This window comes from Gekko japonicus, unplaced genomic scaffold (assembly GCF_001447785.1).
Source record: "Gekko japonicus isolate JY-2015 unplaced genomic scaffold, Gekko_japonicus_V1.1 scaffold2404, whole genome shotgun sequence".
In the NCBI taxonomy this organism is placed as follows: Eukaryota; Metazoa; Chordata; class Lepidosauria; order Squamata; family Gekkonidae; genus Gekko; species Gekko japonicus.
Window position 1 is genome coordinate 248,862 of NW_015172620.1, and position 16,340 is coordinate 265,201.

The 16,340-nt window shown below is 44.7% G+C and overlaps 1 protein-coding gene across 1 annotated transcript in view; it reads left to right on the plus strand.

The window, feature by feature from the left end:
- POLR1D (polymerase (RNA) I polypeptide D) overlaps positions 1 to 15,479 on the plus strand; it is a 19,263-nt gene extending 3,784 nt beyond the window's left edge. Inside the window, exons 2-3 of the mRNA XM_015421663.1 lie at positions 9,641 to 9,715; positions 13,434 to 15,479. Of these exons, the coding sequence (XP_015277149.1) occupies positions 9,641 to 9,715; positions 13,434 to 13,716 (358 nt within the window). The 3' untranslated portion in view covers positions 13,717 to 15,479. The remainder of the gene's footprint in view (positions 1 to 9,640; positions 9,716 to 13,433) is intronic.
- Positions 15,480 to 16,340: the final 861 nt, after the last annotated feature.

Below are 16,340 nucleotides of genomic sequence, written 5' to 3' on the forward strand. Positions count from 1 at the left end.
GCTTCATATAACTTATTTTTCTTTTTGAGCATTTGAAGCTTATTTTTCAACATCAGCATGTCTTTATGTCGGCGCTCTTTCAACGTGCTTTGCCTTCCATATCTCCTCTCTCTGTCCTTCTGTCCTTCTGCTTTCCAGGGTATATTGTCTTTTTTAAACTTACACACCTTTCTACCTCTTCTGATCTTATTTCTTTCCTTCTTTCGTGCAGCTTTTAAACCTTGACTATCTTCTTTTGGGCGTCCCACCTTGCCATCACGCTGATGCTCCCCAGAGTCTAGTATATCCCTTTTCAAGCCTTCTGCTTTTACACAGTCTCCCAACTTGTCTTCCTTGTCAATATCTTTATCCTCTACTTCTTCCTCCTCTGGTTCCTCTAGGTCCTTTTTCCCTGCCCATTGTTCCTGCTTTCCTTCTCCCTCTATTTCTGGTTGTATATTATATTTTTTCCTTATATCTTTGCAACCTTCTTCGAAGCCTTTTATCACAGCCTCTTTCATCATTCTGAAGAACTGCTCCCAATCCACCTCCTCATTCTCCATATCTTCCTCACAGTCCTCGTCTCTCACTGAACATTCCCCTTTGGGCCAATTCTTTTGAGCGTGCAAAAAGCCAACCGTCTCAAAGTCTTTCATTCTGTCCGCCATCTCAATGCTCTTCAAATCATTTTCTTCCCCACCATTTTTTCAACTTGCAATTTAGTCCCGTACAAATCCCGGCCGTTTTACTTCACCTTTATGGACTCCGTTTCTTTTGGGGGACTTCATTTCTCCTTAGACTCTCCATTTACACTTCATCTTTAGCCTTCTGTGTTGCTTCCCGTAACTTTCAAGCACCGTTTAAAAATCCGGTTGGCAGCGTCTTCTCGAACACGGCAGCCATGTTCTCTCCCGATTCTCTGCCCGGCTTCGGGGCTGTCCCGGTCACCCCCCCGCTTGCCGAATGCGGGAGGGGCCAGAAAGCGCCCCCTGCTCCAGCCCTCCCCCCAAGAGGGCTGGTCGAGCTCCCCCGATAAACGGGGGGCTCAAACGAAGGCAAAAACGGGACGGGCGGCACGGAGCTCGCCGCGAGTCCGCCCGTCGACGCGCCGCTTCCAGTTTCCTCCCTGAAAGTCCCCTTACCGGGGACTAAAGCCCAACAGATTATGATAAAGCAACCTTCCTTGAGGGCAAAATCTATATAATATACAACAATAAGCACAAGAGTTATTTCAGCCCACAGGTGAGAGGGAGGGGTTGCAGCATTCCTGTTGTCTTTCTTGGATTGGAAGCAAGCACTTAGAAGCCATCTAAATTCCTAATCTGAACTTCATCAACATCACCAAGCAGAGTAGCTGATACATTGGCAACTGAAGGTTTATGCAAATAAATTGGGCAAAGTAAGCCTGGTTTTGTTTTAAGGGCTGAATTAGTCGCTGTGAATGTTCACAGATATAACTGGCCAAGATGAAGGTAGACAATTATAGTCATGGCAAATAAGCAAACCTTTGCAAAAACCTCATGCAGGGCCTAGGGACCGGAGGAGCTCTGAACAGGCAGAGGTCATGGAATGGGAAGAGCTTGCAGGTGGTACAGAGGCTAACAGCTCTGAAGCACCATGCATGCTGAAAGAAAGGGGAAGAGTAATGTGGGCTGAGAAATAGGAGATTTAGGAGAATAAGAGATGATTCTTAAGACTGGAAGAGAAGGGATGGGGGGGGGGGGGGAAGCCAGGAAGATTTTCTCCAATGCCCTGAGGGAAAAATCTTGAATAAGACCTATAAATACAAGAAACTTGATGATGATATGAAGATATGACCGGAAAAGAATACAGCCAGGAAAGATGGGAGATAAGACATTGAACAGCAGAGGTCCCAAGAATCAAGGTGGCCCAAGAACATAGGACAGAATATGCAACAGGATGAAATTTCAGGAACTGCTTGAAGTATGGAGTGAAGGTCTAATCAAAAATATGGCTGAAGGAAGACAATCTCACATATGGGCTGTTGGCAGAATGGGTCTGTTCCCCCTGTTCTCTACTGAGAGGCTAGAAGGTTATTTTCTAGGGAGATCAAACTGGTGAGAGGGAGCAAGAGGCTGAATTTCACATAGATATTACCAAACTGGCTCTTTAGCTGGAAGTCTCCAGCCCAGTATTGCTTTGCATGTTGGAAACTTCTGCTTGTGTAGGCAGGTACACATGCAGAAAGAATTCCCAATGTCCCATTTTTTCACAAAGCATCTTGGAAATGCTATAACCTGAAGTGAAGGATTTTCCTTTCTGTTCTAGTATTTTAAATGCAGTGATGCCACGTCTATGGAAATTGCTACATAACCACATTGCAGACAACAAAACACTAGTGAAAAAAGAAAAACCTCAACACAGGTGCCAGGGTGTAGTGGTTAAGTGTGCGGACTCTAATCTGGGAGAGCCAGGTTTGATTCCCCACTCCTTCACTTGCAGCTGCTGGATGATCTTGGGCAAGCCATAGCTCTGTCAGAGCTGTTCTGTCAAGAGCAGTTCTTGAAAGAGCTCTCTCAGCCCCACCTACCTCACAGGGTGTCTGTTGTGGGGAGGGGAAGGGAAAGGAGATTGTAAGCCACTCTGAGACTCCTTCGAGTAGTGAAGGGCGGGGTATAAATGCAATCTCCTCCTCCTTCATTCTCCTCCTCTGGTTTTCCTTATGAATTCACTCAAGTTTAAGCTACTTATCTTGCCTATGCGACATTGTTAACATTAGATATGTAACTAGAATGAAATAATTTTTTAAGGAGAAACCTTTAGTACTAGAACATCTAGAGTGGTTGTGTATTCAAAGGTGTGTGAAGATGATGTGAAAATGAAGTGTTCCCTTTCCTCTCAAGTATTTACTAAAATTATTTTAAGGGTACCATATAGGAAGATGATTAGAGGCCAGTATCTCCCGTATTATGTTACAGTCCTTGTGATACATCATTTTATTGGAACATTTCTAACCGCATCATCATTTGTTGTCTGTATTTATCACATAAATGTATTGCTTGTCTCGGATTTCAGAATTTAAATAAAGGTAATAGAGCTGGATTTAATAGGAATTTGAGATAATGTAATCCTGGGATGATTCAGTGTAGACATCAATTACTGAAAATCCAATAAGTTTGATGTTGCTTTTCATTGCTGCTAGAAATCCATCCATCCTAGTGTAGTTTTCCGCTTTCTGCCATAAATAGTCTATTGATAGAATGGTCTTCTGAAAAAAGTTAGTAAGCTTTATCTTGTTTGCCTGTACAGTGGCTCATATTTAAGCTGTTAATAATTCCAGGAGTTCATTGAGGGTGCATAAACACTCTGGAGTTGTATCAAAACCTCAGTTCTCCTTTCCATTGCAGACCTTCAGTTAATCATCCATACTATTCCTGAGGACCCCCTGTCCCCCAGAAAGAACTTTGAGGGTGCGGTCAGACGGCGTCTGGGAGCGGGTTAAACTGCTCCAGCTCCATGCGGTTTTTTTAAAACCTGGAGACTCGCGATCACACTCACCTCCTTGCTCCGGATCACTGCGCAGCCACATTCCTCCCTGCTGTCCACACACGTTGGTGTTGTTTTTTTCTCTCCCTCAGTTTGAGCATGCGCACAGGCACCCATCTGTAGAACAGCGATTCTCCCTCTGAGGTGGAGGACATCTCCATGGGTTATTCCCAACGTGCCTTTAGGGAGGCAGGAAATAGTTTTTTCCCCTTCCTGTTGGCGCCTTCGGAATAGCCCATCCCCAGTTCTGTTCCTGCCTCACTAGGGAGTAGCAGCATAGATTAGCTAGCTCTAGCTGTTTTTTCAAATCCTTCTACCTTTTCTCCTTTTTGAGCCTTGCCTTGCCCGTTTCTTTCCTCTCTCTCTCTCTCTCGACCTCTCTTCTTCTTCTTCTGCTCCGGTCTCGGAGCGAAGACTCTGGGGGTCCATGGGCCCAAAGAGGCCCATTGCTAGCCACGATGGCAACGATGGAGCTTCCCGAGGTCTTTTCCTCGGGCGATGAGGGAGAAGCGCATGCCGCGTCGGCGGCAGCGCAGGAAATCTCCGGGGCTGATCAGCTTTCGCAGCTTGATCGCGCGCCCGCAACAGAGGCCGCTGGAGCGACAGCGGCGGCGTGGGGCACCAAGAAGCGGCACTTGCAGCCCGATTCAGATGAGCCCGCCATTTTAATGACACGTCCTCAGACGGTCGGCGGCCATCTTGGGGATCCGCCTCGAGCTTCGGACCTCTTCCAGGGGCGATCCCAGGAGCCGCGGGGAACGATAGAGGACGTTCTTCCACCTCCCCAGCATCGGTGAACCCGGATCAAGGCAGCGCTCAGTCGGGTAAGCCCCCGGTAAACGCGGTACTGCTGGATCCCTCTGAGTTAATGGAATTCATTAGGCGATCTATCCAGCAGGAAATTTCCAAGACAAACAGCCCTGAGTTGCCACCCCGGCAGGAGACTTACCACCAGAGTTCTCCAACGTCCTTCCCTTCTGGCTGGCCAACTAAAGCAGCTAAAAAGGCCCCCCCTCTCCCTCCTAGGAGACCCACAGAGGAACTATGGGGGGAAGAGTTGGAGTCCAATGCTTCCTCCATTGAGGACAGGAAGAGGGTGAGTTTTTATCTGAAGACGAAGCTGAGGACTTAAAGTTACCAGAGCAGTCCAGTAGATTTTTTAAGTCAGAGGACTATCAATACCTTCTGACTAAAGCAGTTAAGGCCCTAGAATTACACGATGTGCCTGCCTCTGAATATCAGAAGGCAGGCAAGACCAAAATTAAGTCTAAATCAGGTGGCAATAGGGAATTTTTTCCACCTGAGGAATGTACGGAGAAGGTGTTTCCTTTTCCTGAATATTTTGAGCGCCAATTAAGATCTGGCTGGGAAAAACCATTAGCTAACAAACAGTTTCCTGTTTTCACTAAGAAATTATATGCTATGCCTAACTATGCTGATGAGTTGTTACAGGTGTCACCAGTAGACGCTCCAGTGGCGGCACTCCAGACAGCGGGCCTAGTCTGTGAAGATGTATTAGGCAGCCTCAGAGAGGCAACGGATAAGAAGCTTGAAGTAACCCTTCGGAGGATCCACGAGTCTATCGCCATGATGGTCAGGGCAGCGTTCACGGCCTCCATCGCCGCAAGGGCATCTATAGTCTGGTTGCGGAAGCTGGTCCAACTCATTCCTGAAAACAACCGGGCCTTACTGGAAGGAATCTCCCGCACTCTCAAGTTTGATTCCTTTACGGCCGACGCTACATTGGACATTATCTCATTTGCTTCCAGGGGCCTGGCTTCTACAACTGTAGCAAGGAGAATGCTCTGGCTGCGGGCGGACGCCCTTTCCAAGTCCATTGTCACCGCCTGTCCCTTCCAGGGGGATCGTTTGTTTGGAGAAGCACTCGACAACATCTTAATGGAAACCAGAGACAAAAAGAAGGCTATGCCTCGATCTCTGAGACACACAGACAGATGCAACCCTCAGTCCTTTCGTTCTCACCATACCCTGCCGCGATTTCGTCAGGACGTCAAAAAATATACATGGGATTCTACCAAACAATCCAACAGACGTGGCTCCTTCAACCCCCGTTTCCAGAGATCGCAGTTCAACAGAAACAACAGGGGTGCAAGGGAGACCAAACCCAAACAAAATTGACTATGCCGATCTTCCAGTCGGAGCACGACTTCTTCATTTTGCCAGGACTTGGTCGGAGACCCAGGCGGATGCCTGGGCAGTGGAAGGCGTGTCTCAAGGTTACACGATAGAATTTCTTTGTCACCCTCCAGAACGATTTCTGCAATCACCAGCAAGCAAATCCGCAAACAAAAGATCCATCATCGACAAGGCTATACAACACCTTCTCAACATCAGAGCCATAGAACCGGTCCCATCTGCCGAAAAGGTCGGGGAGTTTATTTGATATTGTTTATGGTTCCCAAAAAGAACAGAGACTGGAGGGCGATTCTGGATCTCAAATTTTTAAACAAATTCATCCGTCTACGCCATTTCCGCATGGAAACCCTCAGAGCAGTAGCGGACTCACTATCTCCCAACGAGTTCCTGACATCCATAGATATAACAGAAGCGTATCTACATGTCCTGATCCACTCTGCTCACAAGAAGTACCTTCGTTTTTGCATCTATGGTCAAGATTTCCAATACCGAGCCCTCCCCTTTGGTCTCTCCATGGCGCCCAGGCTGTTCACCAAGCTGATTGTCAACCCAGTGAGTCATCTCAGAGACCAGGGGATCCATGTGCATCTGTACTTGGACGATTTGTTGGTTCGGGCGAGCACGCACCAGGAATCCGTTCACAATACAGAAAGGACAATCCAATGTCTGCACAGTCACGGATTTTTAATAAACCGTGAAAAGAGTTCTCTAACTCTGAGTCAGCAAGTCGAACGTCTGGGTGCGGTGATCGACACCACGCATTCCGCTCTGTTCCTTCCAGGGTCCAAGGCGCAGAAGATCAAGACCATCGCTACATGAGTCTTCCGCAGCAAGTTCTCCCCCTTGATGGAGTTAGCCAGTCTCCTGGGTCTCATGATAGCCAGCATCGACATGATCCAATGGGGCCGCCATGCACGCAAGATCCCTGCAAATGTTCCTCTGTCCTCATCAGCTAAGCATCATTCAAAGGAAGACGATCAATCTACAGGTTCCCCTCAGGGTCAAAGAAAGCTTACGGTGGTGGACAGACATAAACAACCTGACAACCGGGAAGTCATACTATGTTTGTCACACCATGGAACTTTTCACAGACGGCAGCCTTCTGGGCTGGGGTGCGACGCTAGAGGGTGTTCCGGTCCAAGGGGTCTGGTCATCAGCCGAGAGACTTCCGATCAATCTTCTGGAAATAAGAGCGATTCGTCTGATCCACTTCGCTTCCCGACTACGGGGACAATATGTACTGGTGAGAACGGACAACATTTCGGCCAAAGCCTACCTAAACAAGCAAGGAGGCTCGCGATCCTGCCGACTACACAAGGAGGCTATGAAGATCCTCCTCTGGGCGGAGAGGTGTATTGCATCCTTGAGGGCAGAACACATCAGAGGGATTGAGAATGTACAGGCAGACTGGCTCAGCAGGGAAACGTTGCAAGAGGGAGAATGGTCTCTTCATCCCCGTCTTTTCATCAAGGTAGTGCAGCACTTCGATCAACCTATTGCTAGACTTGTTTGCTTTGCCAATGAATCACAAGTTGCCGAGATATTACACCAGGTATTTTCATCAGGACGCAGAAGCGACGGATGCGCTCACGACGAGCTGGCCTCCGGGGTTGCTGTATGCATTCCCGCCGTTCATTCTGATATCCAGGACCCTTCGCAGAATCAGGGACCTCCAGGCGGAGGTCATCTTGGTGGCTCCTCGGTGGGCGAGACGTCCATGGTTCTCAGCGTTGCAGAGGATGTCCATCCTTCCACTGCTATGTCTACCGGTATCTCCAGACATGATCTCCCAGGGACCAGTGTGGCATCTGGACCCGGCCTGGTTTTCTCTGACCGCGTGGAGATTGAGCGGCAACGTTTAATGGAGTTAGGTTTCTCCAATCAGGTCATGGACACCATCATGGCTTCAAAACGAAAATCCACGACTCGCATATACAACTCTACCTGGAAAGCCTATGTTAGATGGTGTTGGCGCAAGAAGGTTAATGCGCTATCTCCATCCGTGGCTTAATTACTTTCGTTTCTGCAGGACGGGTTGGATACTGGTCTCCAATCTTCCACTCTACGTAGACAGCTGGCGGCTTTAGCTATGGTCCTATCTTCTGTAGAGGGTGTCAAGATCTCTGAACATCCCCATATTCGTCTATTCCTACAGGGAGCTGTGGCCAAATCTCCTCCTCAAAGGCATCGTTTTCCCACGTGGAGATTGAATGTTGTGCTTGAGGCCCTCATGAAAGTGCCATTTGAACCTCTTAGGGAAGTCGACTTGAAATGGCTGAGAATGAAAACCTTGTTTCTAGTTGCCATCACATCGGCAAGGAGAGTTTCTGAACAGAGTGCTTTGTCAGTAAAGTCATCATGTTGCACATTCCACAAGGACAAGGTGGTGCTTTTGACGGATCCTACGTTCCGGCCCAAGGTGGATTCCAGATTTCATCGTTCACAAGAAATCTGTCTCCCAACCTTCTGTCCTCACCCCAAACACCCTAAAGAACACCTCTGGCACACTTTAGACGTTACAAGGGCTCTTAAAATTTATAGTACAAGGACGGAGCCTTGGAGAAAATCTGAGTCCTTGTTCATAGGTATTTCACCGCCACACAAAGGGGAAAAGATGTTGAAATCTACCATCAGTTCAGTTCTGAAGTCTTGCATTGTGGAGGCCTACCGGGCTGCCGGACGTGATCCTCCCAGCGGCATCACGGCACATTCTCTGAGGAGTGCAGCAACTAATGCAGCATTGTTTAACAGGGCATCTGTCAACGAAGTCTGTAAAGCGGCGACGTGGTCTTCCATCTCCACATTTACAAGACATTACAAGATCCACACCATGGCATCTGCAGATGCAGCCTTCGGGAGAAGAGTTCTTCAGCACGCTGTAACATTGGAAGAAGATGATGACCCACCTGTATGAGGGACACTGCTCGAGGAGGTCCCATGGAGATGTCCCATGGAGAACGACCATTGGACACTTACCGTGAGGGGTCCTTCTCCTCTGAGGACTGGAGGACATCTTGGCCCTCCTGCTGTCATCTTTCTCTATTTTCACTCTCGTGTTGATCTCACCTTGTATTCCCCTACTTGGGGGTTTCTCTATCGTATAGAGTTGGGTTGTTATATGTTGAAGTTAATGTTAACAGTTATATTTTATAGGGCAAGGCTAGTGATTTCAGGCTGCACACACTGCTTTCGGAGTCCCAGAACTGGGGATGGGCTATTCCGAAGGCGCCAACAGGAAGGGGAAAAAACTATTTCCTGCCTCCCTAAAGGCATGGTGGGAATAACCCATGGAGATGTCCTCCTGTCCTCAGAGGAGAAGGACCCCTCACGGTAAGGGTCCAATGGTCGTTTCCTCTTCAACCTGACTGCTGTAACACTTCCCTTTAAACTTTAAAGGAACACTTTCCTTTAAACGTTTACCGCCGAAAATGACCTCCCGGAGATCCCGAACTCGTCTAAAGGCTAAAACTAGGCACCTTTTCAACATTGTTTTTAATAACCCTGTGGCGGACCTCCGCCTATGTGCACACCGCCAACGCTTTTTTAAAAATGGTGGGCAAAAAGTGGAAGCCTAGGGCAACTTTCGAGCGAGGAGGGGGTTTAAATGGAAGTGGCTCAATACCGGCAGAGAAGCGATCACACAGGGGGAAAATGTGGCTGGAACCAGAGAATCAGGAAAATACCACTTGGGGACCTGGTATCAAAATACTCCAGGTTAAAGCAGTTTTGAGCTGGAAAGCGACGGCTGGGGACGGGAGGCAGATGTTGACCGTGTGATCGCGCAGATAAAGTCAATTTCTGAGGTGGGCCGAAACAGCCCGTCTGAACGCACCCTGAGAGCACTTAAAATGGGCTGCAAAAGGGCTGGGGAGGCAGTAACGTTCCATTCTGATTATAGGTCTCCTGTGACAGTACTTGCCTCTGATGCTTGCAATTTTGTTTCAGTTCTGCAACACTAGCTTTAATGAAAATATTTTTTGCTTGCTCTAATATTTAGGAAGGCAGTGGATGAGCTTTTAAAAGAAGCCAAGCGTGGAAAAACCAGAGCAGAAACTATGGGGCCTATGGGCTGGTAAGTTTGTTCTTAAACAAAATGTGTTTCTCCCCCCCCCCCCCCTTAGTTCATACACTTTAAACAAATTAAACAATAACTTTTTGTTGTTATGCAGTTAAGTGTGCTTTTGTAGAAGTTCAATTGAAATAAATGAAAGTGAACTTTTCACTATTGCTGTGGTAGACCATTCTAAGCCTATTGACTTCAGTGGACTTTGAGGGATCTAACTCTGCATAGGGTTGTATTGTAATTAGAAATGGACCAGTTTCAGAACATTTTAGAACCATTGGACTATGTCTTCAAGTAAATAGAAGAAGCAGAGGAAATAATTTTGGACAACTTAACATCTTTTACATGTTCTCCATTTACAAAACCAAACAGATAGAAACCACAGTTTAATAAGTACTGTAGATCAAAACTGAATCTTATTAATAATGTCTGCATTGGAGTTGGTTCATATGCTGTGTTCATATGATTGCATTTGATAGCTTGAACTGAACATCATTTTTCATATTCAAATTATTGCATGATCACTCAGGATGAAAACTTCCATTTTGCTGTGCCAGCCAACACACATCTGCAAGAGCTAGTTGCAGGGTATGTTTGAAGCCTGAAATTGTTCATAAACTTGTTTAATTGCTCAATGAGAAGCTTTGTAGTGGTGGACAGGTTTCCTGAAAGGACACCTTGCCCACCACCACTGATCTTCCCCAGCAATACACACCTTCAGTGGACTTTTGAATACCTTTTTGAGGGTATTCTCAGTTTACCCAGAGTCCAGTAGACCTGCCCAGCACCCTGCGTATAATGAGATTAGGAAATGTTCCAAGATGTAGGAATCCTGGGGTGGATACCGATGGATTTGCTGGTAGAGAAGCCAGTATAGAAGATTCTCTGAAGATAGAAATCTTGAAAGCCACTGAGTTAGTATCTTGAACCTGTCTAATTCGTTTTTACTGGTAAGTTTCTCACACGTGTGCACACAAATCAGATTAACATTGCATTAGTCAATCAGTGATTCATGTTGAGTGACAGGCTACTATATCCAGTACCTCTTGGTATCATTGTTTAGCATTGCAGCAGCCTTCCACTCAGCATTGTGTACCTGAACTGTCAGAAAGGTCTGACAGAGCTGTCTCCAAACTTCATGAGGAAGCTTTTCGTCACAAGATAAAAGGATTAGTCTTCTTATGGGTTGGTGACTGATAAGTGTCAGTTTTCACAATGGAGAGAAGTAAGCCACAGAGTTCACAAAGGATTCAGATTTGGACCAGTGTTGTTTATGAATGCCTAGAGTCAGCAGTGAGATAGCCAAGTTTACTATTTACAAAAACAGAAGATCTCTGGGGGAAAATATTTGTTTATTTGCTTCATTTCTAGTCTGCCATTTTCGCCAAGACTCAAAATATAGAAGCAATGCAATCGAACCGGATATCTAATAAACAAAGTAATAAGACTGGTTACAGAACTCGAAAACAATGAAAAAGAGAAAATTACAAGACGTGACATAGCATAAACATTGTAAACACTGGATTACAAAAGTACACGACAGTGCAGTAATATTACAGGCCTATTCCCTCTATAAAATGACCTCCTGAACAATCTGTCTCATACACATTCCATGGAATGATAGAAGTCTGGAAGATCTTTGGCAAATGGCCATATAATCCTCTGCAGAGTTACTGCAGTCTAATCCCATTGATTTCAGGTGGCTTAAACTGGAGTAATTCTATAGGATTTCACAGTAAGTGACTGAAACCTGGAATATATCTTGGTTGCCCAAATAGAAAACTGACAGCATCAACGGGATGAAGATCAAAGCCGGATGATTCTTTCTAGCTCTTGGTCTTCTGTGTTCTTGGACAGAAATGCAACATCTGAAGAACAGATACGTGGTTGTACAGCAGCTGAATTATATACTGCTAACCACTGGCCTTTCGTATAGGAAGATGGATGGAGAGTATCCCAGGACTTCAAAACTCAGTTACCACTTTTGAATATGTCAAATGTATTTTCTAACATACTCAAGCCATTTTCTTTCTAGGTATCAAACTAGTCTTAAACATCTTGACCCATTCAGGTCAAAAATGCTACAAGACATTATTATACTTCTGAAACTGGTACTACTGCAATGTGTGATAAGAGCTGCATAGAAAAGAGTCTACCTGGCTGTTCTCAAATCTTGAGAACCTGGTCATGCAGAATGTCCGGAATGTCTTAGTCTTGCCATTTCAGAATAGTGTTGTCAGTGATATCTAGCACGGATTGAAACACTTGCTCCTAATGAAGACCTTAAATTTGCATCTCTTCAGAGCTAAATTCTTCTTTTACTGTTTGCACATGCATAGCTCTGAAACTACTTTTAATGTTGATCATGTGGTTCATCTAGATACCTTTCCAATATATTTTATCCTGCCCTTTTACATAGCTTTTTCTGTCCTCATTTTATCCTCCGAACCACCTTGTCAGGTAGGTTTAGATTGAGAGTGTGTGAATGGCCCGAGGTCACCCAGCAAGCTTCTGAGGCAGAGTGGGATTTGAACCTCGGTCTCCCAGATCCTAGTCTTGCACCCTAACCATTATAATATATTGGCTCTGTATATTCAGTAGGAAAGGTTTACTGAGTTCTACAATGCAATAGCTTTGGTTTGCAACCCCCCCCCCCCCAAAAAAAAATCGGTCATGAGCTGCAATCCTATTTATGTTGTTTTTTTTTAAGTGATCCCCTTGGATTTCAGTGAGACTGTGCATCAAGCTGTTTACCTGTATACTTGCTTAAAGACCAATTATCCATCATTCAGTTCTGCATCTTTGGATGTGATGGCAGATTTTTGTGTAGTCACAAAAGTCACTAATAGCTGTTTTCTTCTATATTAGAAACCTGGCTATTTGGTCTTTCTTTTAAAGCCTTTGATAAAAGACCCACACCTTGATATGAGAACAAACATAAGTTGGTTTATTCAGTGAGGTGTACTTGCAGGAAAGTATTCTTAGGATTGCACTGTTAGTCCATCGAGACAAAAATAAGCTTGTGTCTTGTGGTACCATGACGGTAAAATTCTGTTCCAGCATAAGCCTTCTTGTTCAGATGCAGTTCATGGGTCATCACAGTCATTTTATGTAGGAAGTATGGAAAAAACCAGGCTTAAAGGGCTGAGAAATTTAGTTATGTAACATTCAGACCTATGAATAAAAACATAGTGGCCATTAACTACTTCTGCTAAGCTAGTTGGTGGCAGTGGAAAGTGCCCTGAAGTCACAGCTGACTTATGGCAAACCCCGTGGGGTGTTCAAGGCACAAGACATTCAGAGGGGGTCTGCCATTGCCTCCCTCCGCATCATGACCCTGGCATTCCTTGGTGGTCTCCCATCCAAATACTAGCTAGGGCCGACCCTGGTTAGCTTCCAAGATCTGACGAGAACGGGCTTGCCTGGGCTATCCAGTTCAGGTTTAAACTAGTTAGCCCCTGTAAAAAAGAAACTCCACTGCACCTGAAGGAGTAGACTCCTATGAAAGCTTATGCTGGAATAAAATGTTGTTAGCCTTTAAAGTGTTCTACTCGTGTTAATTTTGGCACATCTTGATTCTTTCTTTACTCCAAGCTTACACTAGATGGCATACAAGCAAAGCCAAGAGCAGGCAGAGTTGAGCTCCTTAAATTGACGCTGGGCCCCACTGTGTTTGACTCTTAGAGTTCTCAGGTATTTATGCATTTGTTTTCTGATGCCTGTACAGGATGAAGTGCCCTCTAGCCAGCACAAATAAAAGATTCCTTATGAATACTATTAAGAACACGTTACAGTCTGCGAAAGAGCCAGACGAGGGACAGAAGCATGAGGAAGACGACAAGGAAGACGAACCAAGCCTGAGCAAGGAAGAGATGAAACCAAAGAGACACAGATTGCACCCTTACACACCTAGTTTTCGGGCTAGGAGAAGGGTCAGCTGTTCACCTCCGAGGCATCGGAACAGGAACCGGCACACACAGGAGAAGTATGAAAAGCAGTCCAGCAAGTGATGAAGAAGATGTGCTGTGTTAAGGCAGGAGTGTCATTAAACACTGAATGGGGGAGATGGTCATCTGAAGTTGTCATGTTTTAAAAAAACAGATTGCGTAGTTCTTTACTGTTTTTCTCCCTCCCTAATTAAACTCTCCTCTGATAGTTGTATATCTGTGCTTAGCACAAGTTTTGACTATGCCTAAGTCCTTAGAAGTAAAGGGGTTTAGGAGAATCTCACTGATTAGGATGGCACTGTTAGAAACATCACCGTTCGATTAACATAGATAAATTTGCATTGTGTATATATGAAAAAGCTTTGCATTGTCTCTTTAAAAGCTTCATAAACCCTCTTTGGTTTTAAAGTGTTTCTGTTCCATGGGCAAGGGAAGCTGGAAACTCTTCTTCGCCCTCATATAACTGAGTTGGGGGAGAGTATTGCTTCAAAATGGATGGCATTAAGTGCCAGAGTGTTACAAATTAATTTAACTTGCTTTAGATTTGTTTAATTTATACTGCCCTTGTCTATAGCCCAAGGAGGCATTTGTCCTGATAAAGCATGTTAGCTTGTATCCTGCTGAACATATACACTGACTGAAAGATTATTGTCAATGGAAGACAGCTTTATTGCCTCCCACTATAGCCCGAAGTCCCCCAGGGAGAGCCTAAGGGGGGAGCCAGAGGTCTGCCACGGGAGGGAAAATCAACAGAAATCCTTTACAGCAGCAGAAATGTTTGTGGGATCTAACCCACTATTTTGCGAGCATAGAATATTCCCCAACTTTGAAATAAATGAAGGCAACCTCTATTTGACCCAGGATTCTATATGCTCATTAGAGCTTTGTAAAACTTTGGAACAGTCACCGTTAAGATCCAGTGTGTGAATTCGGCTCTCACAGTTGTGCATCTGACTGGTCAATTGACAATAAGTGAACCATCTAATAAGTACAACACCTATGTATTGCTTTTTCTCTGCTGAGCAGCTATATGGTGAAGAATGTTAATTCTAAAAATTAAGCTTTACTACTTAAGGGTCTAAACAAAACAGTATAGGAAGTTGCCTCTTGAATTTGGGTTGCTGTTATGATAGAGTTGTACCATAGAGTTCTAAATGCTTCTTCTCTTCTGGTAATTGACATTTGTCATTACTTTGTTCTGTGGAATTATCCATTGACATTTACAGGCTTTAGATATGGTTTATCTAGTGAGTGTGTGATTGTTTTCAGTGAGTTAATATTAAACTTGTACAACTGAACATGTGTCTAGAATCTTTCCCCTAAGTTAGACAGGGTTTGGGGGAGTGGCTTACAGTCTCTTACCAATGAAAAGTTCAGGTATTAAATATCCAATGCAGATACAGCAAATAAATGTTTTATAACTCTTTCTGGGAGATGGGGAGGACTTTAGCTTCAAAATCGTTATTTTCTTTTTACATTTTTACACAGAGACTTCACAGATTTAACACGATTCATAAACCTAATGTTGGGTTTCAAATGGACCCCAATGAAGTCACTTTCACAAAACACCACATGTCCAGCTCTAATTCCGTTTAATAATTAAAATATGCAACATTGTGTTCTGAATTACTGTTTACATAGTATAGGGGTTCAAATATACTAATTATTTTGTGGTGAATTTTACATTCTCTATATCTTCCTCCTGATCTTGGGCACTGATTAAGAGAAGACAGAGCCATCCTAAGCTGGTTTGCTGTCAGGTCTGTTCAGTGGGTCGTAGTTCCCAGTTCCTCAGTTTGCACGAAGGATCTCTCATTTGCTGGATAGACAACAAGTCGCTCAAAGGCACCGTGGGAGCCAGCATGGTGTAGTGGTTACAGTGTCAGAGTGGGATCTTAAAGATCCAGGTTCGAATCATCACTCTGCCATGGCAGCTTGCTGGGCAGTCTTGGGTGCCAATGATGCCCTCTCAGCCTAACCCATCTCACAGTGTTGTTGAGGGGATAAAATGGAGGAGAGGAGGATGTGAGCTGCTTTGGGTTCCCATTGGGGAGAAGGGTGTGGGGTATTAATGAAGTAAAATAAAACAGTCACTTGAGGTCTTGACCCTTTCTCATGCCTTGACCTTTCATTTATCTTCCCTGTGTGAGTAGATATTGCCCATCACTATTACTTTTCTTCCTTTCATGCTCCGCTGATCTCTTCAGGCATCAGAATTTTGGGACGGGATGGGTCATGAGCAGAGCCCTACTGATATAGGCACCTGCCATTGCCATCTGTAGTGATTCTATGGATGTAGCTCAAGTTTTGATGGAGATCCTGTAGGTGGTAAAAGCTTTATATACTTGACATACAACATATCCAGGAAACTATTCTATACTTCTAAGCATATTCTAACTGATACACTGGTTAAAATATAAATAAAATATATAACTATCTAAGTTAAATACCTTAAGTGAGACCAAAATACTCTAACTTTGTTCTGTTGCTTCAGACCAACATGGCTGCCTACCTTGAAAATATTTGCAGTTATCATAGGTAACACAGGTAATTTTTGAACCAAAGCATATTCCTCTGCTCTGAAGTGCAGACCCACTCATCATCCATGCAATTGAATCATCCTAGGAAGATGTCGATTGAAATAATGTGAGAACATCACACTTTATAGCTGTTAACGCTTTACCAAT